At 41.1% G+C, this 23,311-nt stretch overlaps 2 protein-coding genes across 2 annotated transcripts in view; both read left to right on the forward strand.

Annotated features, from left to right (window-relative positions):
- Nucleotides 1-11,406: 11,406 nt before the first annotated feature.
- Nucleotides 11,407-22,893, forward strand: TMEM35A (transmembrane protein 35A). The gene is made up of 2 exons (XM_004283513.3): nt 11,407-11,650; nt 21,085-22,893. The coding sequence occupies exons 1-2, from the start codon at nt 11,531-11,533 to the stop codon at nt 21,496-21,498; spliced, it is 534 nt and encodes a 177-aa protein (XP_004283561.1). The 5' UTR covers nt 11,407-11,530; the 3' UTR covers nt 21,499-22,893.
- CENPI (centromere protein I) overlaps nt 11,527-23,311 on the forward strand; it is a 66,667-nt gene continuing 54,882 nt past the window's right edge. The window contains exon 1 of the mRNA XM_049705093.1: nt 11,527-11,650. The gene's annotated coding sequence lies outside the window, so the exon portion shown is untranslated. The remainder of the gene's footprint in view (nt 11,651-23,311) is intronic.

The raw sequence follows: 23,311 nt of genomic DNA on the forward strand, positions 1-23,311 counted from the left end.
AAGGGACTGTGGTGCCAAAGTCAGTGGAGATCAATAGGTCCAGGAAGATAAAGGGCCTGGAGCCATTCATACTGTATTTTTACACTTTTGGGCAGCATTAAACATTTTTATTAAATAGGAAAAAAAAAAGAAGGGCCTGGAGTTGTAGTGCTGGGATGAGGGGTTTGATCTAGTTCCCTTAACAACAGGCAGCTAGTGAAGAATTTTTCATGAGATGTTTCTGGAAGTGAACTTTAGCAGCTGTGTTTAGGATGGATTTTAGGGTGTAGTGACTTGGAAGCTGAGGGAGACTGCTATAGTCATCCAGATGGGAGGTGCTGAGTCTCTGTACTAAGGCAGGCTACACTGCACTTTGCAAGAGTTTCTCAAAATGTGCACAGGGGCCCGTGTGCAACGTAATCATCTGGGGTGATTGTAACACGTGCAGGTTCCTGAGCCCCACCCCACACTTACAGAATCAAAATCCGAGAGGGGTAGGGCCCAAGAATATCTGGGTTTTTAACAAGCACCCCAGTGATGCCCGTGAAAATTTGAGCCCTACTACCAGGCATCAACTCAAATTCCAGATGAATTAGTTGAAGGTCAAAAAATAAAATAAAATCGTAAAAGCCCTAAAATAAAATATAGATGATTATACATCTGAAATTTGGAGGCAGGAGAACTTTAGCAGTGGGAAAAAACCACCACATACATAGATTTTACTACATAAATCTGACAAACTTCTATATGACAAAAATATAATTAAATTCAATCATAAACAAACAGAAAAATATATATGACTATGGCAAAAGGTCATTTTCTTTATTGTATAAAGAGCTATATAAACTGATAAGAAAAATCCAATGACCACAATAGAGACCTTGGCAAAGACATGGAGAGGTAATTCGCAGGAAAAGAAACATAACTAGTCAAAAAATGCTTTGTTCTACCTCACTAATAATGACAGAACATGCAAACTATACATCAAGTAGATAATACTATTTTATCTATAAAATTGATGAAGATTTAAAAAAGAACTGATATTCCTCAAAGTAGACCATGGACAGTGAGGCAGATGCTCTCATGCATTGCTGGTGGGATTGTAAATTGATACAAACTTCCTAGAAAGCAATTAGAATCCAGAGCCTTTAAAATTTTTATACTATTTGCCCCAGAAATTCCACGTCTAGGCATCTATTCTAAAGAAATAGAGATGTGAACAAAGATATATGCCCAGAGGCTCTCAAAGTTAAAAATAAGAAACCATCTTCAAGGTCCAACATTAGAAAAATAGGGAATGGTTATATAAAATATGGTCTGTCCATAGACTATTAGACACTAAAAATTATGCTCATAGTATGGTGTTAGAAGTCAGGATGGCATTACCTTTCTGGTGCAGGGAGTGGCTGGCAGGGGGTATGAGGAGGCTTCTGAGGTGCTGATTCTATTTCTTCATCTGGGTGCTGGTTATAAAGATGTATTCACTTTGTGAAAATTCATTGTTATACTCTTCATATGTGTGCTTTTCTGTATGTGTTACACTTCAACAAAAATTTTAACTTAGGGCTTCCCTGGTGGCTCAGTGGTTAAGAATCTGCCTGCCAATGCAGGGGACATGAGTTCGAGCCCTGCTCCGGAAGATCCCACATGCCGCGGAGCAACTAAGCCCGTGCTCCGCAACTACTGAGCCTGCACTCTAGAGCCCGCGAGCCACAACTACTACTGAGCCCGAGTGCCACAACTACTGAAGTCCATGCACCTAGAGCCCGTGCTCTGCAACAAGAGAAGCCACCCAATGAGAAGCCCACGCACCGCAACGAAGAGTAGACCCCGCTGGCTGCAACTAGAGAAAAGCCTGCACACAGCAACAAAGACCCAATGCAGCCAAAAATTAATTTAAAAAATTTTTTAACTTAAAATTGTGTCTTTGAAAAGTTTATAATGACATAGAAATATGTGTAGAAGGCAACCTTAAGTGAAAAGGGCAGGGTAAAAAATTGTGCATTCAGTATGATTTTAAATTTGTAAAGAAAAAAATGCATTGGAAGGCAATATGCCAGCTGTTTTCAGTGGTTGCTTCTAGAGAGTAGGCTTGGGGTGATCATTTGCAATTTTTTTCCATTTCTGTACTTTCTAATTTTTTATACAATAGACAGTCATTACATTGAAAATTAGGGGGGAGAGAAAAACACCTAAAATATCAGAGAAAAAAGTGACTTGATGAATCCTGGTGAAGCTCCCATAGTCCAGTATATGGAACTGAGAACTAGATTTCATCAGTTCCCGTGGAAGTGATTTAGACTCTGAGGGACTAATTTACACTAAGCAGATTAATAGGAGACTGGCTTACGAGCCAAATGCCAGTGAGGAATACAGTATCTAGTGACTGACATATTCTTATCTCCTGTATAAGGTTATACCTACCTACTATTGATGTACCTGTGAAACCAAACTAACGATCATTTGTAATTTGAATATATGGAGCTGAATGGTTTTGAGGGAGCTCTTTGGCTGGGTTATTTGTAACACATTTTACCAGATCAGTGTTCCTGTTACTTGAACAATGCTGGATAAACACTGACACTCCAATGTTCTTTTTCCACCATCTCTAACTAGTTGCCAGAATCTTCTGTCATTACAATATTAACTGCCTCCTAGCCTCATTACATGTCACAGTTGCCAAGGTAACAGCTCATCTTACATGAATTACATTCCAGGTTGGTAGCTCCCAGGTGAGATATTGGGAAGCATCTTAATCTCATCTGCAGTATATCTACAAATTATATTTACAAGAAGCCACTTCGGGGAAGAGTCACAGACAGCTAGTTTCATCCACTGTGAGCTTTTATTTTTTTTTAATTTTCAGTTGAAGAGTCTATCATTTCCTGATTTATGTGTCTAATTTTTTCTAAACTCTACCTCTTAGGTTTGGAGATACACATTACTTTTGGGGCCCTTCAGTTCCCTGATAAACGTTAAGGGTTTTTGACAATAGTACTTAGGAGAATGGCACTGGCACTTACTTAGGGAAATCAGGGAATCTTTTGGGAGAGGGAGATGATAGTGCAACATCGAGTGAAGGTCCAGTGGGCATGTAGAGAAAGAGTTAACATAATAGGAAAGCTCTTATGTTGGAGGTGGGAGGAATTACCCTGGAAACTGTCACCAAACTACCTAGCTACCTTTATGTTCTGGTTTCCAGGGTAACACGGATATTTACTACCTCACATTTACATGGCTAGTGCTAATGTTCATTTTCTGACTTAATAAGGTCTCAACCCTTTGCTTTTTATAGTGTTGAAATTTGCAATTCAATGTCAGTATCATCCCAGCACTGACAGTCATCCCTTAGATCTAGATGTAGAGAAATAACATGGGGACACCTATCCCATGTCCTGCTCTACATTGGAATGCCATCAGTACATGAACCTTGGCTTCATGCTTGGGACTCAGCACTGAGGGCACAAATTCTACAAATTACCTAGAGGCTAAAATTTCAGTCCTTTCCAAATCACCATCCTCAGCAAATGCTCAATAATAAAGAGACTCATCTCTACTTTCTTTCCTGATGCTATGTACCTGGATTTCTTTTAAGAGCCATTATTAGGCTGAATGGAATGGTAGAACTAGACTGCTTTTAGGCATGCACCCACTTTTATATTCCATGATTCTGTGAAGAGACTGGTAGATGAAATACTTTCTGCCCCATTCCCATTGAGTTGTTTAAGATACACTATTTGGTTTCTGATCTTATAATTAGGATCTTTTCCAGAGGAACCCAATCACATTGGAAATGAAAGTTGATTATCCAGAACAGCCAATATAATAATAATAATGAGTATCCAGGGCTTCCCTGGTGGTGCAGTGGTTAAGAATCCGCCTGCCAATGCAGGGAACACGGGTTCGAGCCCTGGTCCGGGGAGATCCCACATGCCGCGGAGCAACTAAGCCTGTGCGCCACAACTACTGAGCCTGCGCTCTAGAGCCTGTGAGCCACAACTACTGAGTCCACGTGCCACAACTACTGAAACCCATGTGCCTAGAGCCCATGCTCTGCAACAAGAGAGGCCACCACAGTGAGAAGCCCGCGCACCGCAACAGAGTAGCCCCCATTCGCCACAACTAGAGAAAGCCCGCTCGCAGCAACGAAGACCCAACGCAACCAAAAGTTAACTAATTAATTAATTTAAGAAGGTAATGAGTATCCAACATTTATTGAATCCTTACTTTGTGCCTCCCACTGTGTTCCGTGTTCTATATGCATTATTCCATGTAAGTACCTATTTTACAGATAAGAAAATTGGCGGCTGTATTTTATAGATGCGATAACTGAGACTTAGAGAAGGATCAGTAACTTGCCCTAGGTCACACAGTAAGTGATGGAACCAGAACTTGAATTCAACTGTCTGGTGCCACATCTCCACTCTTAATCCTTTAACTTTCGGCCAGCGGTTCTCAAATTTTGATGCCAGCATGCATCAAAATTCCCTGGAGGGCTCCTTAAAACACAGATTGCTGGGTCCCATCTCCAGAGATTCTGATTCAGTAGGTCTGGGGCAGGGCCTGATAATTTGCATTTCTAACAAGTGCCCAAGTGGTGCTGATGCAGATGCTGCTGGAGCATAGGACCTGCACTCTGTACTCTACTGCCTCCGGTCAAGAGCAGAAGAGCCTACAGCTGAAATGAAGCACAGGGGGCTTGTGCTCTCCTCATGGCTCAGTGCTCAGGGATCCTGGGGATGTTCTGATCTGCAGGTTTCAGTCACTACCTCTGCCACTCCAGGAAGACCAGACAACTGACTAGAGACTCCACCCTGGGGGAGTACACAGTGCATAGGCTGCTTTCATAGAATACAATATTTCTGGAAAGAACTGGACATATCCTGAGTTAGGCTCAGTTTCTAACTTAGTCCTGACAGCTATAAAAACCTGCTGCATGTATCATGTGATCTTGGTTCTCCTTTGGAAGTAACCTGAAGGGTTAAAATTGAAGCTCAGTATTTGCTGAGTATAGCTACCTGTCAGTTGGGATTTTGATATAACTCACACATTCAGTCTGAGGCTGCGGAGGGGCTTGATTAGCACCACTTGTGAAGCTGAGGAAAGAGCCATTACCTTGCAAGCTCTCCTTAGAGCTGGTTGTTCACACGTACCTTATAAAGAACACATGTTACCTACAGTAGAGAGAGGCACACGTTGAACATAACAATTACCCCACCATAACGTTATTTCTCTTTTCATTTTTTCCACCATGTGCCTTGTAGTTTCCTGAGATACAGCTGAGGCCGCTGAGTTTCAAGGCAGCAGAGTGAGGTGTTCATTAGTGTAGCTGCACACTAGAATCGCTTGGACAGCTTTGTAAAAATACCAGTGCTGGGAACCCCCCCAGGCCAATTAAATCAGAGTCTCTGCAGATGGGCCCCACTAATATGCATTAAAAACACATTTCCAGGTGATTCTAATGCTAACCAAGTTTAAGGACCAATAATGATCCAAAAATATAGGCTCTGCTATGGGGCAGACTCCACTTCTAGCTCTGCCACTTAGGAAAAGATGGCCTAACCTCTCTGAGCCTCGCTTTCTTCCGTCTGTAAAACCTGGCATAATAATTGAACCCATTGGACTTGTTTCATAGGGCTGTCTGGAGGATTAAATGGGCTGGTGTATATAATGCACTGTAATGATACAGTGCCTAGCACAGAGCGATCTCTCTCTAGATGGTAGCCAGTAATAAAATTAAGGCATCCCACTTCAGTCTACAGAGCAAGTCCTCAGATTGTGACCCTATGGGAGATGTGGATGTTGTACCCACTCTTGGGTGGATCTCACAGTCTTTCAATCAGGACTGCTATTACAAGGCAAATGACTCTGCAGAACATCTACTGTACATCACAGCAAACCTCTCCCATAACAAACTGAGGAAATGATACTTATTTGAATAAGACACAAGTAAATGCAAACCAGAAAACAAAGTAACATTAATAGTCTAAGAGAGCAGCCCACAAAATACCTCAAGGGAATAATAGACCACTTGGGGTTCTCAGACCACACTTTGAGAACCACCAAAAGAATGCGGGATGATCTGTGCTATAGCTGGTCACCTCATTAGCAGTTACCCCAGAATTTCCAGAGCATTCAGGGGTCACAATACAAAAAAACAACCCAGTTCTGTTGCCTAATGTCTCACTAATTTACACATTTATGTTAACTCTTCACTCTCTGCAGGCATGTGAGTTTGTGAACCCTTGGGCAGTCACCATCCAGAGACCTCTACAGTTGAAGCAAAAACCTACAGATATTTAAGTGGTAAGATGTAAGGAATGAGATGGATCAAGAACAGAATTTCTCAGGCCCTAAGAGACAACAAAGAGGGCCACCTCTTTGTAGGAACCAGGTATAAGGTCTCAGCTCAGTTTCAACTTCAAGTTGAAAAATCCAGTATTCTATTTCACCTCCAGAGCCAGATAAAGAATATCCATCTCAACCAATAGCCAACATCATGATAAATGATAAAATAGAAGTTAGTATAATGTAGTTGTTAACAAAATGAACTTTTGGTTTCAGACCTACCTGGGTTTTATTTTATTCTTTTAAAGATTTTTTTGATGTGGACCATATTTAAAGTCTTTATTGAATTTGTTACAGTACTGCTTCTGTTTCATATTTTGATATTTTGGCCGCGAGGCATGTGGGATCTTAGCTCACAACCAGGGATCGAACCTGCACCCCCTGCATTAGGAAGGCAAAGTCTTAACCACTGGACCACCAGGGGAGTCCCCCTACCTGGGTTTTAAATGCCAGCCCAGGGACATACAGGCATGTGACTTTGAGTAAGTTACTTAATCGAAGCCTAACAATGATAGTTCCTACTTTTTAGGGTTGCTATAAGGAATGAATGAGATTATGTATGTAAAACACCTAGAATGTCATTTGACACATGGTAAGCCTTCAGTAAATGATAGCTCTTTACTAACTTGAAACAAAAGGCAAATACATCCAAATGCCATGACGTGAGTTATGCTGCCGCTGATGTCAGACACTGCTTTGGTGTACAGGCAGAATTTGAGCAGCGGAAGTGCTTAGTAAGAGAAAACACAAATTAACTTGTCAAGTCCTTCCTCTCTCAATAGGAATAGATTCTTTCATAACAATGATTGTTTCCCAGTAGTAACAAGCATTGGCTTTCATGTTTCTTTTTGTGCTCCAAATCATGGTTCCTTGACATGTGGTAAGTGGGCCTCCATTTGTACTCTTGCCCCAGGCCAGGCAAATGTTAGAAGCTGGCCTGTAGCTAACACAGTAAGATGTGAAAAAGAAAGGAGACATAAGTATTGTAAGGGAGACAAAAATCGTCATTATTTGCAGCTGATCCAGTTGTCTATCCAGAAAACACCCAAGGGAATCAATTGAAACACTCATAGATTTAACAAGAGATTTCAGAAAAGAGTTCAGCAGAGTGGTTGAATACCAATCAATAGTTTTCCTGTAAGTCAGCAACAACAAGTTAGAAGATATAATGGAGAAAAAAATCCATTCATGATGACAAAAAAGTAGCATAAAATCCATAGGAATAACTTTTAAAAAAATGTATAGGCTCTACACAAAGAAAACAAGGATATTTGTACATCTCTCAGCAACTGGGATTTGAATAAATGGAAACTGATGCCATATTTCTGGATGGGAAAGCTAAATTTTGTAAGATATCAACTTTTAAAATTAATTACATGTTTAATTCAATCCAGTCAAAATTCAAAGTTATTTTACCTTGATAAAGTGATTCTAAAGTTCATCTAAAACAATAAATAGGGGAGAATGGCAAAGAAATTTTAGAAAAAGAATAATAGTGATGGGAGACTTGGCTTATAAGATATTAACATGTATACATAAGTTATAATATTTAAAACATAGTACTGTCACAAGAATCAACAAACAAATCAGTAGGACTGAACAGAAAGCCTTGAGTCTCACCTAGAAAAAGATAAGAACCTGATATACAATAAAAGAAGCATCACAGACCAATGAGGATAGAGTTAGTCAACAATATTAAATGTAAAAAAAGATGAAAGAATAGAACTGCTTTAAGGAAATATAGGCAAATGTTTAATCTTCAGATTGGGAAGAATTTTCTAAGCATAAAAGCAATGAAAAAATCATAAAAGTGTTGTTAGATTTGACTCCATCAAATTTATTGACAAACAAACTGGAAAAATATTTAAAACATGATTGATGTCATATAGATCTCTTATGAATCAATGAAAAACCACTAACACTCAAAATAGAAATAGCAAAGGACATAAACAGAAGATATACATACTACAAATAAATATATGAAAAGATGTTGTAACACACAAATAATCCACAAAATACAAAATTCTAAATAATGAAATTAGTGAAGATGAAAAACTCACTGATACTCTCAATGCAGATCTGATGTGGTGATGCATATATATTTCTATACTGCTGATCAGAGGGTAAATTTTTTTCCTGGAAAGCTGTTTAGTAATATGTATCGAGTCTTTTAAATATTCATATCTTCTAAATGAATTAAAGGAGCAGCAGCAGCAAACTGAGGAACAATACAGGTTTAAGTTGAGTACCCCAACAGGTGGCAGCCCTGCTGTGGACTTGGGGAGCTGCTTCCCTGCTAGCTCAGTTTCCTCATTCACGAAATGGAGAGAATTAATAGTACTAATCTCACAATACATGCAAGTCACTTAGCATAGTATCTGGCATCCTCTAAGTGATGAGTAAATGTTAGCTGTTATTAAATTTGTATACATATGCATATGTATATATGAAAAATTCATAATTTTGACCTATTCACCTTCTAGGAATTTATCTTAAGGAAAAATTCAGGAATTCAGAAAAGACTGATATACAAGGATATGCAGAAGGAAAAACCATGGAAACAACATCAATATCTAGCAATAGGAGAATAGTTAAATGAATTATAGTATATTCAAATGATGCTGGAGCATTATACAATCATTTTTAAAAGACTGTGTTTTTGAAGACAGTCTAATGATACAGAAAAATTGCTAACAACGGAAAAAAAAGCAGGGCATAAAACTGACTCTATAGTAGGATTAAATTTCGAAAAATAATTTATATATATTTTGTACATAGGTATTTAAGAAAAAGGTCAATTAAAATATTGACCCATCAAAATATTAAGAATGTTTATCTCTGCACACTGGGATAGAGTTATTTTTTCCTTGTAATATTTATTATTCAGTACTTTATACATTTTTATAATTAGTAGAGTTATTCCCATTATCATGTAATTTGAAAGGAAAATAGCATATATATATTTTGATCATTTGCTTAAGTATGTGAATGTGCTTCCCTAGGTACTCATTTTACTGCCATATTCAATGTAGGACATTTGGAAAACAAATTATAAAGACAAACATTTCATTTTGGTTTATTCTTTCCAGTCTTTCTTTTATGTATGAAGAAATTTTCTCCTCTCTAACAAATCCTACTCTCTACTATGCAACAAGCCCATTGGGAGCAGGGTCTATGCCTCATTTATCTGTGTATTCCTACAGTGCCTAATTCACTTGTATGCACGTTGTAGTCACTCACTAATTTATAGGTCGAATCATAATAAGAAAAGAGTCTGAAATGCTTCCACTATAAGATATAAATGATTGCTAAATCTTAAAGTGTTACCACTCCCCAGGATATTTGCATTTAATTCATCAAATTTTTCCCAATCAAGATATATTAGGATCTGGTGCACAACAGGTGTTGTTCTAGGTACTGTAGGGGATATACAGAAGTTGTTCCTCCCCTTTAAATGCTTATAATCTAAACTAGTTGTGGAGTGGATTAGGAAGGCAGAAGAAGCAAAAAGAGAACCACATCCATTGAGGTATCATTATGTTAGACACTGTGCTAGGCAATTTACTAACATGGAATTCTTAGAACAAACCTTTGAGGCAGAATTTTCATTCACTTTTTTTTTTTTTTTTTTTTGCGGTACGCGGGCCTCTCACTGCTGCGGCCTCTCCCATCGCGGAGCACAAGCTCGGGACGCGCAGGCCCAGCGGCCATGGCCCACGGGCCCAGCCGCTCCGCGGCACGTGGGATCCTCCCGGACCGGGGCACGAACCCGCGTCCCCTGCATCGGCAGGCGGACTCTCCACCACTGCGCCACCAGGGAAGCCCTCATTCACATTTTATAAATGTAGAAATGGAGGCTCAGATAAATGACTTATCCAAGTTCACAGAGTTAGTGGTAGAGCTGGGATTGAAACCCTGGACCTTCAAGGTCTGATGCCAGACTGTTCTCTCTTTCTTAATGAACACTGCCTCTTAAAAAGGTGTGTGTGTGTGTGTGTGTGTGTGTGTGTGTGTGTGTGCACGCGCACACTGTGTAATTACAGTGCTCGGCAGTATCAGGTAAGTGCCCTATTTACGATGCAAAATATTATACAGAGAGGCAGTAGAGCAATGGATAAGAACCTGGGCTCTGGAAATGACTGCCCAGGTTTGAATTCTGTCTCTCCACTTACTAGCAATATATACTCTTGGGCAAGTTACTTAACTTCCTTGTGCCTCAGTGTCCCATCCATAAAATAGAAACTCATATCTAGCTCACAGTGTTGCTGTTAAGATGAAATTAGTTAATACAAGTCAAGGGCAGTGTCTAGCACTTAGTAAATGGTCAATAAGTATTGATTACTATCACAGGAAATCAGAGGAGGGAGAAATCATATCCAGCTAGCAGTGGATCAGGGAAGGCAAAGGAGGTGACATTGAAGAAAAGGCTGAATGCTAATGAAGAGTGATAGAGCAGGGAAAGGGAATGTAGGGGAGGTAGGAAATCTCAGGTTGGATGGGACCATGAGTGGATAGGAGATGAGGGGTGGCAGTGGGAATTACTGGAAGATAAACCTCTGAAGAGAGGCCAAATTTAAAATTCTGGAGTTAACCACTGGGCAATGGGAGCCATGAAAGGTTTTGGAGGAAGAGGAAGATAAAGCCTTCTTTGGCAGCAATCAAGCTGGACAACTTTGCAGATTTATCCTCGAGTGTTACCAACTGCAGAAACCACCAACTCTGAGGACTAATGTTTTGACTGAGGGAAAGGAAAAGGAGAGAGAAGGGGAGAGGTTGGAAAAGGGGGGTGAATAATTAAAGGACTATACAGATAAAAAGCACTCCTGGTGCGAAGTGATAGAATGGTCTTCCTTAATTCCTCATTGCAGAGGCAGCCCAGGGACTGAACTCGAAGCGTAACCTACCTTTTCCCCCATTTAAGACTTGAAGTTTCCACCTCAGTTTAGGACTTCATTTAATATCGAGACTGTGCTTTTGGCCAGTGCGGAGCAAGCGTAGGGCATTAGGACCCAGTGATTGTTGTAGTGAGAGAGGTTGAATCTCGGTCTCTCAATTTTTCCCTCGAGCTCCCTCCTCTCCCTTTGTCATTCTAGCTGCCTGCTGCCTCCGCAGCGTCCCTCTAGCTCTCTCTGTGCTAAGTGCCTGCGCCTTAGACAGGGTGCGCAAAGCAGCAGTGTTAGTCGGGACCTGCCTTGGTGACCCCATGGCATCCCCTAGAACCGTAACCGTCGTGGCACTCTCAGTGGCCCTGGGACTCTTCTTTGTTTTCATGGGGACTATCAAGTTGACCCCCAGGCTCAGCAAGGATGCCTACAGTGAGATGGTAAGTGAAGCAAACGGGTGATGAGGAGCGCACCCCCAAGGGATGGCGAGTACCTCTCCCCTTCTTTCCTTCCCGGTCCATGGTCCCAGCCCTTTCACCCCTACCCCCACCCCTGACCCTCCCTTCTCCCCAACAACTTTGCAGCTGGGAAGGAGCAGCTGGATGAGAGCGATTTCATTTGCAGGCTATGCCGGGAGCAACTGTTTTGGAGCCACTGAATGCCAGTTGGGGGAGGGGTTGCCCAGTGAGTACCCCCACCCCCAAGTAAACCGGAGGGCTGAGACCTGCGTAACACCTGTCATTGGCAGGAGTCCTCCCCTCCTTCCAGCACACCCAAAGTCCCGGCAGCCAGTCTGCAAGTCTGATTCCTTCCCTTGGAGCTAAGAGTTTAGCAAGCTGGAGAGTTTATTTATCTTGGGGAAGAACAAAAGGCAAGGAGGAAAGAGCTGAGGGCGAATGGGCTACTGAAGCAAGCAATTTTTAGGGGCGGGGAAGGTATTCTTCATCCCTGGCGGAGAGCCGATGGTGTTCCCCTAGCTGCCTGGGCGTGTGTCTATATCCTTGAGACAAAGCCGACTTGACCCAAATAAAGGTCACCGAGAGCCTGCTTCTTCCCCTTCTCTCAAGGGAGAGCTGGATGTTTTGTTTTATTTTGTTTTGTATATGGGCTAATCTGCAAAATCTGCAAAGTCTGCTTTTCCTCTCCTGCAAAATAGTCCTTAATCCCCACCTTGTCTCCCGTGGATGCCCAGGGCCAGGCCCTCTGCAGGTTTTCCCCTCTGCAGAGTTAGAATCACCTGAAGGTGAATGGCCAAAACATCTCCTCTGCAACCTGGGGGCTGGGCTGCTCTCCACAGTTGGGTGTGAAGAGGACTTGTTCCTATGCTGTGGAGTACGAGGTGATGGCAGGGGATGTTTCCAGCACTTCCGCTCTCGCTTCTCCCCCTGTCACTTTGCCTCTTCATTTCCCCGCCCCAGCTGAAGAGAACCTGCTTCTCATTGCTTTTGCCAGGCTGCCAGTAATGGGAGGGAGCCCATTAATGGGTTCTCAAGGTCAAGAAGGAAAAGAGCTTAGGGGAGGAACAGGAGGGAGAGAGAAGAAAGACAAGAGGGATTCCCCATTAGGGCTAACGCAAGGAGGAATAGCTCCACACGTTGACAGTTGACAGGAATAAATAGCTCTCCTGGAGCTCACTGCGGAGCCTTCCAGAGCCCCTCAACGTGAGCTGCAAGTGGATGGAGTCTGGCAAATTGTAGACGCTCAGAAATGTTTGCAGGCAGCTCTGGCTTCTGTCTCAGGGTTTGAGCTGGTGTTTCCCATGTCTCTCTCACCACAGGATCACCTTGGCGTCGGGGAGGGTGGCTGGGACTCAGGGGCCAAGGTCTAGCCCCAGTTGCAAATCCTAATGTGTTTCTCCTTCCCCCTTTCCCTCCTCCCAGAACATTTGACCAGATGGAATTGAAATCAGGTCAAAATGAGTATCCAAGGCAGCCTGCATTGGGGAGGGGAGGGGAAGTGGGGTAGCAGAAGCCACCAAAGGCAGAGGGAAAGGGTGGAGGGGAATTGCCACTATATTTTTGTCTTGGCAGCAGTAGTTTGGCGTTAGATTATAAATAAATGCATATGCTCTTGCTTTTCTTTCCTTTTCATATATGCATACATTTATATGTTTATGTGTGTGTGCCTTGGGTATATTTAAGCTTTCCCTTGCCTTAGGGACATAGTACCCTTCTTCAGTATACTCCCTGTCTCCCTATATCCTGCTCAGCTGCTTTAGAGGCCTCCCAAGCTGCACCCTAAGTACAGTGTTAGGTTTTGCAGGCAATCCAACTAAGATGGAGTCACCGGGAAGCTTCCTATCAGCTTGGCAGGAGCTCATGAGGAGGACCAGCCACAAATGTGTTTTCAGTAGGTTTCTTCCTAGGGCGTGGAGCTGTCTATTACAGTTTAATGAAAGGCAGAAGAAATATATGAAGATTCCATATCATACAAAGGAACATATTTAAATAGGTATAATCTAATACAGCAGTACAGAACCATTGTGTGTGTGTATGTATGCACAATTCCGTGCTTCTGTGCTCCGGGGCATCTGGAGGCAATGGAAGAACTATATCTAGCTGGGAGGTAAACTTCACAGTAGCATGAAGCTTGAGGAGGATTTTCAGACCGCTGTTTTCCAGGGTCCCCTCCTGCATTGAGCATTGGGCCCCAGGCTAGAGATGGCTTTCTGGCATAGGGCCCACTGCATAGTGCCTGGGCCGGCCCAGCTTTATTGTTGAATCCATAGGGAGTGGGGACGATTCAGTTCTAGTACACAGAAGTTGCTCAGTTTATATTTGTTGAGTGGCTGGGTGAATGAATGAGTCATTGTAGCATTGTCTTGGCTTGTCACCACCCTTCAGATTTCTCTGGTTGGCTCTTGATGATGCAGTTCAGAAGCCATTTCTTGCCCAACCAGAGATCAGCTGGGATGACTCTCTGGGATTTTCTGTTTTGCATTTAGGAGTGATTCCTTTGCATTGATGGAGTTAGTCATGTATTGACTGCAGTGGCTTTTTGTATAAAATCTCAAGGTGTTGTTGTTGCTCTTGTTGTTTATTCTTTAAAACATCTCTGTGAGGTAGATTTATTTTTTAAAGTTATGCTTATTTTACTGATGGATAAACTGAAACAGAGCAAGTTTAATGACTTATCCAAGATCCTAGGGTAAGCTGCTGTTGGAGCAGAGATTAGAAACCAAGTCTGTGACTCAGTATTCCCAGTAGAGGAGTCATTAATGGTTACAACTGCTTTTTTGGATGTCAGAACTTACAACCGATTCTTGAAAATATCTGGCACATTTTTTCTCCTTTTTTGGTACCAGATTAACTGCCCCAATCCCATATTTTGGGGTTTCATTTTACTTCGAAACCAATTTTTCAAATTTAGAGTCTTTTTTTTTTTTTTTGCTTTTCTGTCAACTATTTTTTCTTGTTCTAAAGCCATTAATGTTATGCTTAGGTATTATCCCCTGCATAGAAAATCACTGCTAAAAACCAGACAGACAAATGACTATGAACTTCTTTCCTGTCTCTACTGGGGAAGCCAGGAAAGGTTAGTGGAAGGAGTATAGACTTTGAGTCATGTAGGTTTGGGTTCAAGACCTGACACTCTTAGTGTCTGTCTCAGTTTCCTCATCTGTAAAATGAGGATAACAACCTACCACAGGAATTTGTTGTAAATATTAACTGAGATTACATATGGAAGCATCTAGTACAGTGTATGAATATGGTAGGTGTTCAAGAAATGCTCTGGGTTGAGGTGATGATAATTGATTCTATTTTACGCAGTGGTTTCCTGACTAATTCAAATGGCCAGTTTAAGGGATTGAAATCAGGCATGTAAAAGAGCAAGATGCTATTTCCTTATGCCATGGTGAACAGACCTCTATGCAGTCAGCTAATATAGAAAACTCCACACTTGCTGCTGGGTAATATACAGTGGATCCCATGCAGAATTTCCGGATGCCTCTCTTGAATAGCCTGTTTGGTATGTGTCACTCCATACCTCCTCCCAATGTAGCAAGTGTCATTATAGAGTACTCTAAATCCCACGTGAATTCAACACGACTGACCACTCCCCTGACTAAATGCCTTCATTAATTCACTTGAAATTGTGAGACAGCACTTACAAATGCTGCTAAGCAGTTTAACATATGAATGGTTGACTTGCTCTAAATTTGGTATTCAGCTCTTTGTGACAGTGGTTCTATCCTGTAAGCACAAAGGGCCACAAACGGAATAGTAAGAAAACACCACAAATCCTGTCACATTGAAGCTAAAGGATTTTGATCATGAGGAAGAGAGGGCAAGTCTCTGACAGGGCAGGTCTCTGCCACTTGTTTGCATCCCCTTATAGGGAAGGTTTGTTGTTGATTTGGATGATTTGCTAATTTATAGTTAAATGCCCTCTGGTATTTCCCCAGGGTTTGTGTAGCCCTAGGAAAATACTCCAGATAGGTTTGGGCAGTTTATTTAATGTCCATAGGCGATCTTTTATACTTCCAATCACACTATTAATTGCTTTCCAACTACATAATAGTTGGAATGATAAGGTAATAATACTAAGATAATAAGATAGTAATTTACTGATGCTTAGACTGTTCTCTGAGGTGTTACAGTACGTTTATTCCCTCAGAGAGGCAACTGACCCTGAGATGTGCAATGACTTTGCTTAGTTCACACAGCTAGCCATCCTAAGCTAAACTACATTGACATTTGTGCCAGGGAGCTTATAGCCTCTCAATGGCCAACAGCTGTGCTTGTTTCAGAGCGACTTTTGACTGACAGTGGAAGTCAGACCCTTCTCCCCTTAGATGCAATCTGGGAGGGATCCACTTTGGTTAGTAGGACCAGGTTTGCCAGCTTCCTTTTTAGGTGGGCATTATATGACAGTGGAAGGTAGAACTGCTTTAAAGGTGTTTTTCATTCACATGGATATTTGGCAATTAAACATGTGATGGTTTATTATTGCATTTAAGAAATGATCTATGATTCACATATGGCTATTTTTCCTACAGAGATTCAGGAAAATCATACTTGAAACAGTAAATTTTGCAGCACTTATGTAGCCTTTATGATCTAAGATATCAACCAGGCTGAGATTTTTAGCCAAAATATATTTTTGTCAGTGTCCTCTTTGCTTTCATATAGTTTTTTTCCTGTAAATTGTATTGAAGTATAACATACATACTGAAATGTGCACCTAAGTGTATACAGCTTGAGGAATTTTCAGAATCCCCCTGTGTAACCAGCACCCATATCAAGAAGCAGAACATGACCAGCATCCTAGAAACCTCCCTCCTGGCCCCTTCCGATTACTACCTCCCCAAGGGTAAATCCCAACTCCAACAATATAAGTTAGTTTCACCTGTTTTTGAACTTTATATAAATGGAATTATACAGTATATTAGCTATTTTTTTTCTTTTACTTAACTAGCATAAATGAACTAAAGTAAACCAGTTGTGAGCTGCTCAAGTTTAATGTAATTAATATGAGATCATGGCCCCTGGGGTGTTGTGAAGAATAAATGATAAAAAGAAAAAAGGTATAACTAACGAAAGGCTCCATATGCTTTTGACTCATGTCTGAATCATATAGTCTCATACTATAAAAATGGACCTGCTTGAATCATTGCTATTATCATTAAAATAATTACTGTGGCTTGCAAACATATGGATTTCTAATTGTGTGGTTCATTAATGATAAAATATGTGTGTGTGGCCCTTGGTTGATGCTATGACGTTATGATTCTTTGACCAAATCTCCAAAATGCTCATTTAATTTACAAAAGGGGAAACTGAGGTAATAAAATACTTAGTAATTTTCTGCAAGCAATTTAGGGGCAAAACTAAAATTGGAATTTAGCTTGTCTTAGCCCAAGGATATTGCTAGATGACTGCCTTTGATTAAAGGGGTTTGAAACATTTGACTAAACCCTTCTGTCTCCTGCTTCCTTCCCCTATAAGGAAACTATGGTTTCAGGGTCTGGGTCATGGCAATGAAAAAGAAACAGACATAACAAAGTGAGCTTCCAGAGCCTTTTGGGAGAGTGACTCAGTCAACTCCCTTTATTCTTACTGTCAGAACAATTAAAGTCGTTAGAGATCTAATTACTATAGACTTAAGACACATGACCCTTCTGTTGTTGGAATTGAGGTGGCCCAGACCAAGTATTGTTGCTGCTGGCAATAGTAGGATACTTTTGATGTCTCTATCCTACTCCACAGGAGAAAGAATAAAGGGCTTCCTAGACTGTCAAAACCTCATCCAAGCTTAGTCCCATCTCTAACAAGTTAAACGTTCCCTGTCTGGAGTCATGGAGAATAGATGCTATCTGTACCTACTCAGCTTTGAACTAAAGATTTGATGAAATGACTTATCCACATGCAGTTTCCTCTTGAGAAAAGAAGGAAAGAGGCAACTGCTGCATAAAAATATCTACAGCTGCAGTTTAAGAGGTTAGATAAACAACTGAAAAAGTAATATGTAGTTAGAGCAAATGCAGAGAACAATGATCACTGAAGTCATAGGAACTTGATTTAGAGACCTGAAATTTGGCCTACAGATTTCACTATAGTATAGATAAAAATATATTCCTAAATGATGGGTGGTTAGCCCTAGGCAAAAAAGGAATGTTTCCAGAAGCCATTCAGTCAGCATCTGGAAATCTTGGCTGTGCACTGGCTGTAAGAAGCTCATCCTGCTTCCTGTGTTCATTATGTCAGAAGGTTACACTTAGGATTTAGGAACTGCCTCTTGGGGAGCTTTGTGTTGCTAATTTTAAAAGGTCCTAGCTTAAAAGTGTTAAGGAAAACTCTTGGGTCTGGATTTCTTTCCCTTATGTCCCCCTGCTACCATCACCAGAGTGTTGAGGGAGAGAGAGTGGGCAGGTGACATCTAGGTTAATAGTGAGAGGAAACTGCCAGATGCCCTAATCCTCGGCTCAGCTCTGCTCCACATGGGTCTAGCTCAGTTCAGCCCAGGGTTTTACTCTGCCTACTGGTCAACCTCTCTCCTAATTTCTCTCTGAAAATCCCTGATTTAACCTAAAATGGGAAGAGGGAGGAAGAACGACTGATACTTTGTGTTTCACTATATGCTCAGGAACAGGTTAGGGACTAGAGGTGAATAAAGGTGAATAAAGGTAAATAAAGACAGGATCTGACAGGGCTAGGATTCGGAAGAGGTGTGAGGCAGTGTTGTGCAAGTGCAGAATCAGATCCTGCCTCTATTTAAAGTTGTGATATTTTATTTGTTGTGGATATTATTTACCTTAATCAATGAGTGTTTTGGTGCCTTCTTAAATTTTACACTCAGGGGACATAGGCTTACTTTATCTTAGTCCCAGCCCTGCTCAGGAAAATGAGGCTCAGAGAGGGCAAATAATTTGCCCAGGGACACCAACTAGAAAATGACAGATATCGGATTTGAAGCCAAGCCTGTTTGAATCCAAATCCATTCTATTTTTTACTAAACCACTGGTCTTGAAACAGTACTCATAAAGGACTATCTTGTGCTACTCATGATAATTAATCCATGAAATAAAGGTGCATTCACTAGAGAAATGACTTAACATTTGTTCCAAACTAGAGTGTGTGAACACTATTCTAAGCACCAGATGCTCCTGACAGGTCAAGTTGGCTTTCTGCCTGATTCTTGTAATACTTGCCTTGCATCTGGTGCTTTTGACTATTCTCTTCTTAAAATTTTTGGCCCCTATGACCCCATCTCTCCTGGTTTTCCTCCTACTTTTCTGACCACACTTGCTTCTGTTTATTTTGTGGATTCTCTTCCTCCTCCCATTTTTTAAATGTCTGTCACACATTTTCCCACTGTATACATTCTACCTGGGCATACTGATAACTGTCAATTCTGTATCTTTACCCTCTACTATTGAGCTGCCTACTAGAAATTTCCACTTAGGTGTCTTAGAGATACTTCAACTAAAAAACTCCAAATTGAGTTCCTCATTCCTTCCTGCCCCATCCCCCTCTTCTTCTGGATGCATTCTTGACTTCTCCGTTTCCCTCAGTGTCCACATCCAATGAGACATCAATTCCTGTTAATTGTGCATTCAAAGTATCCTTGAGTCTCTCCCCTTCCCTCTATTCTTACTGTCATTACTCTAGTCCAGTTCTCTCACCTGATCTCCTGGCTTCCAGGCATACCCCTTCCAATCCATCCTCCATGCTACTTCCAGAGGGACCTTCCTTAAAAGCAAATTATGTTGTTCCCCTGGCTTATAGGATAAAGTCCAGCTCCACAACATAACAGTCCATGATGTGATTCATATCTGTCTTCTCTGTCTCATGTCTCACCCTTTCCCCCTTCCTCCCCCAACCTATGCTGAGCTGGGGCAGTGTTCGAAACACACCAGTCTATTTTGTGCTTCAGGGCCTTTGCTCATCCAGCTTCCTCTGCCCTCGATGCCCTTCCTTTATTGATCTTGCGAACATCTGCTCTTCTTTTAAGATTCCGCTCTAGCTTTTCTCAGTCCCCATCTAGGGAGATTTGACCACTCTGGTGTGCCTCCACTGTACCTACTACATAGTTTATTTCAGCACCCATAACACTTTATTGCACTTATGTACTTCCATAGCTTTTCTTCTCATAAACTCAAACTTCAGGAAGGCAGGGCTTTTGAATGATTGATGTCTGTGTCCGGAGTACCGAGTACAATGCCTAGCACAGGAGGCACTTAATAAATATTGAATGAATTAACGGATACTTCATGAAAACAAAGTAGTGGGCAAAACCAGAAAGACACTTGATAAAATCTCATCAATTTACTACAAAATGAGGATTGGGTCAATCTGAATAGTGAAAAATATGATTATCTATTACTCTAAGGTCAATATAATTCTATTACTTTGTAGTATATCCAGTGCCTCCCTTCTCTGTTCCATGATATCTGCCTTTGGGCTACAATTAGACCTTATACAGTACTCTATTATATACCACTAACCGTGCTGCTTTATAATGTTGTTTATGCATCTGTTTCCCCCCACTACACTGAGAGCTTCTTGACCCTATCATATTCATCTCTATATCTCCATCACATAATCCATAATAGGTATTCAATAAATGTTTATTGAATTAAAATTAATGAACTTGAACCAGGCTAATCAAAGTAGTGTCTTGTAAAATCCTAGGGATTTATCTCAATGATCATAAGAACGATTTTTGTCTTACCATATTTTAAAGATATATAAGGGGCTAACATTTGCATACATTTAAATTTTTCTGTTTGCTTAGCACACACTTTTTTTATTTTTACAGATTCCACAAATGTAAACTCCAACTCAGCTCTTTTTTGAATTAACACAGATTCCAAATTAAGGAAGTCCAAATTAGTGAGGCTTTACCGCCTTGTCTCATTTTTGTTGGTATTCATATGCATCTGGGTTTGGACAAGGTAGGCACTAGAAAATGTGGATATGGCTAATCGGTACCAGTTTTTATGGGCCCAGTGAATTTTCTTTTAAATTCTTAATGTTGTTTATGATTTATGATCAGAAAAAAAATTTTTTAATAAAAGGTGCTTCCACTGCAGGGGGCATGGGTTTGATTCCTGACTGGGGAACTAAGATCCCGCATCCCACCCACATGGTGTGGGCCCCCCCCAAAAAAAATTTTTTTTAAACTATAAAGCCAAATTCTCTTACCTTTGGTGCTGTTACTAAGGTTTAAATCACAGGGATCTCAACAGATTGCTTGCTTTTTTCCTTAATTACAAGGCTTTTATTTAGGGGGCACAGTAAAAAAAGAATATGACACGCTTGGCTGATGTGGAAAGGGAATGGTGGGGAAGAAGGACCTTGCTTGTGTTTTCTTCATTCTAATGTTAAAACCATGGTTAATGCAGCGATTTCCTTATGGTATTCCACTCTAGAAACGTGCTTACAAGAGCTATGTCCGAGCCCTCCCTCTGCTGAAGAAAATGGGGATCAATTCCATTCTCCTCCGCAAAAGCATTGGTGCTCTTGAGGTGGCCTGTGGCATTGTCATGACCCTTGTGCCTGGGCGTCCCAAAGATGTGGCCAACTTCTTCCTACTTTTGCTGGTGTTGGCTGTGCTCTTCTTCCACCAGCTAGTCGGTGATCCTCTCAAACGCTACGCCCATGCCCTGGTGTTCGGCATCCTGCTCACCTGCCGCCTACTGATTGCCCGAAAGCCGGAAGACCGGTCCTCTGAGAAGAAATCCTCGCTGCCAGGGAATGCGGGGAGTACCGGCAATGCGGGAAATACCGAGGAGCAGCCGTCCTTATATGAGAAGGCCCCTCAGGGCAAAATGAAATTGTCGTAGGAAAGCGGAAGTGCAAAAAAGTGGACCTTCCAGGCAGTTGCCTCCATGACACCCAGGAAGATGTCAGTGTGTGTTTTTCATTTGATTTATTTATCTTGGGGGAAAAGGGACAAATATAACCTACAAATTAATGGCCCTATTGGCTTGTGTACACCTATACCCTAAAATGACCTCCCCACATAGATGTATGTGCACCACCTTTAATCACTCTGGGGCAACTCTCACATCTTGCTGCATGTACATGTATATGGCTAACTATTGAAGTGTATTTGTGAGATGGACTCCAGCAAGCATGTGACTGTGAGATTAAGTGTGGGAAAATGTTACTTACTGTGTGTGTGTGTTTGCGTGTTTGCACACACGTGCGAAGGAGAAGGCTCTGATCTTGAACTAATCCTGCATAGGTATCTTCCCTTTATCGACTGATTCTAGTGAAGGCAGAATAAAATAAATCTCCTATAAAGAGAACGCTACTTACTTCTTGGTATAAAACAAACTATGTATTCCCATGGCATGGAGGAATCCCTCACTAGATTAAGCTGAAAACTTAAACCTACCACTTTAGGAAAAATTTCCTTCAATTTGAGACACTGAGTTACATGTAAAATGAATTAACTTCTACTTTAACAGTTGTTTAAATTGTAAATACTCCATACTGAGTTTAATTAAAATAAGGGAAATGTGCAGTCAGTAGATAATCTAATTCTTCAAGTGATAAAATTGGAAGTTTCACCTTGCCTTTGTCGGAGCCCAACCTACTAAGCTCCTTTACTCACACTTGGAAACTGAAACAGTAAACTTTATATCGGACATCTTTTTTGGATTTTCTTAAGCCAAACGCTGCCTCACTTCCACTATTCTCAGCAGCTAACCAGGATTTGGCAGCTGCTCCACTGTTGTGGTTGAGGGAGCGAGGATTAGTCCCGTTAGAAGTCTGTGAATCTCAAACTAGCTGTTCTCTTAAATCATCTGAAATTTGACAGAGGAGCCGTATCCAGTGTTTCTCTGCCAAACAGATTCACTATTCCTATTGAATTTTCACTGAGCTTTGCTAGTGTAAGCAGAGATCCAAGTTACCCCCACAGCTGTCTCCTCTACACCTCTTTATCATTCCAGTGAGTTGAGTTTAGCTGGGGGAAGGACATTTGATATAGGTTAGTTGGATTGAGCAGTATGAAAATTTGCTTTCTTCATTACGTACTGCTGCTTCTCCTTGTTAGATGTGCTTTGATGGTTTTAATATTATTGTGCCAGGGATAGGGAAAGGGGTGGGAGTGTTGTGTGTGGGGGGAGTACAAATTATTGTATTTTCTTCGATATCATTGTTCTTGTTGATTGATACCTCTCTGTCTTATTTCTCTCATTCTTTCAAAATAAAAATTTTTGAAGTTTGGAGGAAATGGTCTGGACAAATAATGAAAATCTGGAAAGAAAGGGTCATGTCATGGGATTCAGGTTGTCTTATTTTTGAGTGGATGAGGGAGGAGAATAAAGAGAAGGGGGAGTACAATAACTTAATATACTAATGAGGTTACTAACTTTCCAATCTCATTTAAGTTTCCTCACACTTCTGTGATGTCAGCACATAAGACAGAAAGCCACAAAATTAGATCTCAATACAGTTCCCAGGTTTGGGGAGTTCTGCTTTATTAGGTGATGCCAAGGGAAGGTAGAAGAATGATTTCAGAAATAATTGCAGGTATATTAAGTAAAGATGAGCCAGTGTCTCACTATATATGCATCCACAAACTGGCACAAATTCCAGTGCCACAGACTTGTCACATTAGGCAAGTTATTTTACTACTCAGGGCCC

The sequence above is a fragment of the Orcinus orca genome, chromosome X (genome assembly GCF_937001465.1).
Source record: "Orcinus orca chromosome X, mOrcOrc1.1, whole genome shotgun sequence".
NCBI lineage: Eukaryota > Metazoa > Chordata > Mammalia > Artiodactyla > Delphinidae > Orcinus > Orcinus orca.

What these genes read in the sequence shown, in the direction of transcription:
- TMEM35A (XM_004283513.3), top strand. Translation starts at nt 11,531, where the DNA reads ATGGCATCCCCTAGAACCGTAACCGTCGTGGCACTCTCAGTGGCCCTG. An exon ending in AGGATGCCTACAGTGAGATG is followed by an intron (nt 11,651 to 21,084) that starts GTAAGTGAAGCA and finishes ATTCCACTCTAG; the next exon opens with AAACGTGCTTACAAGAGCTA.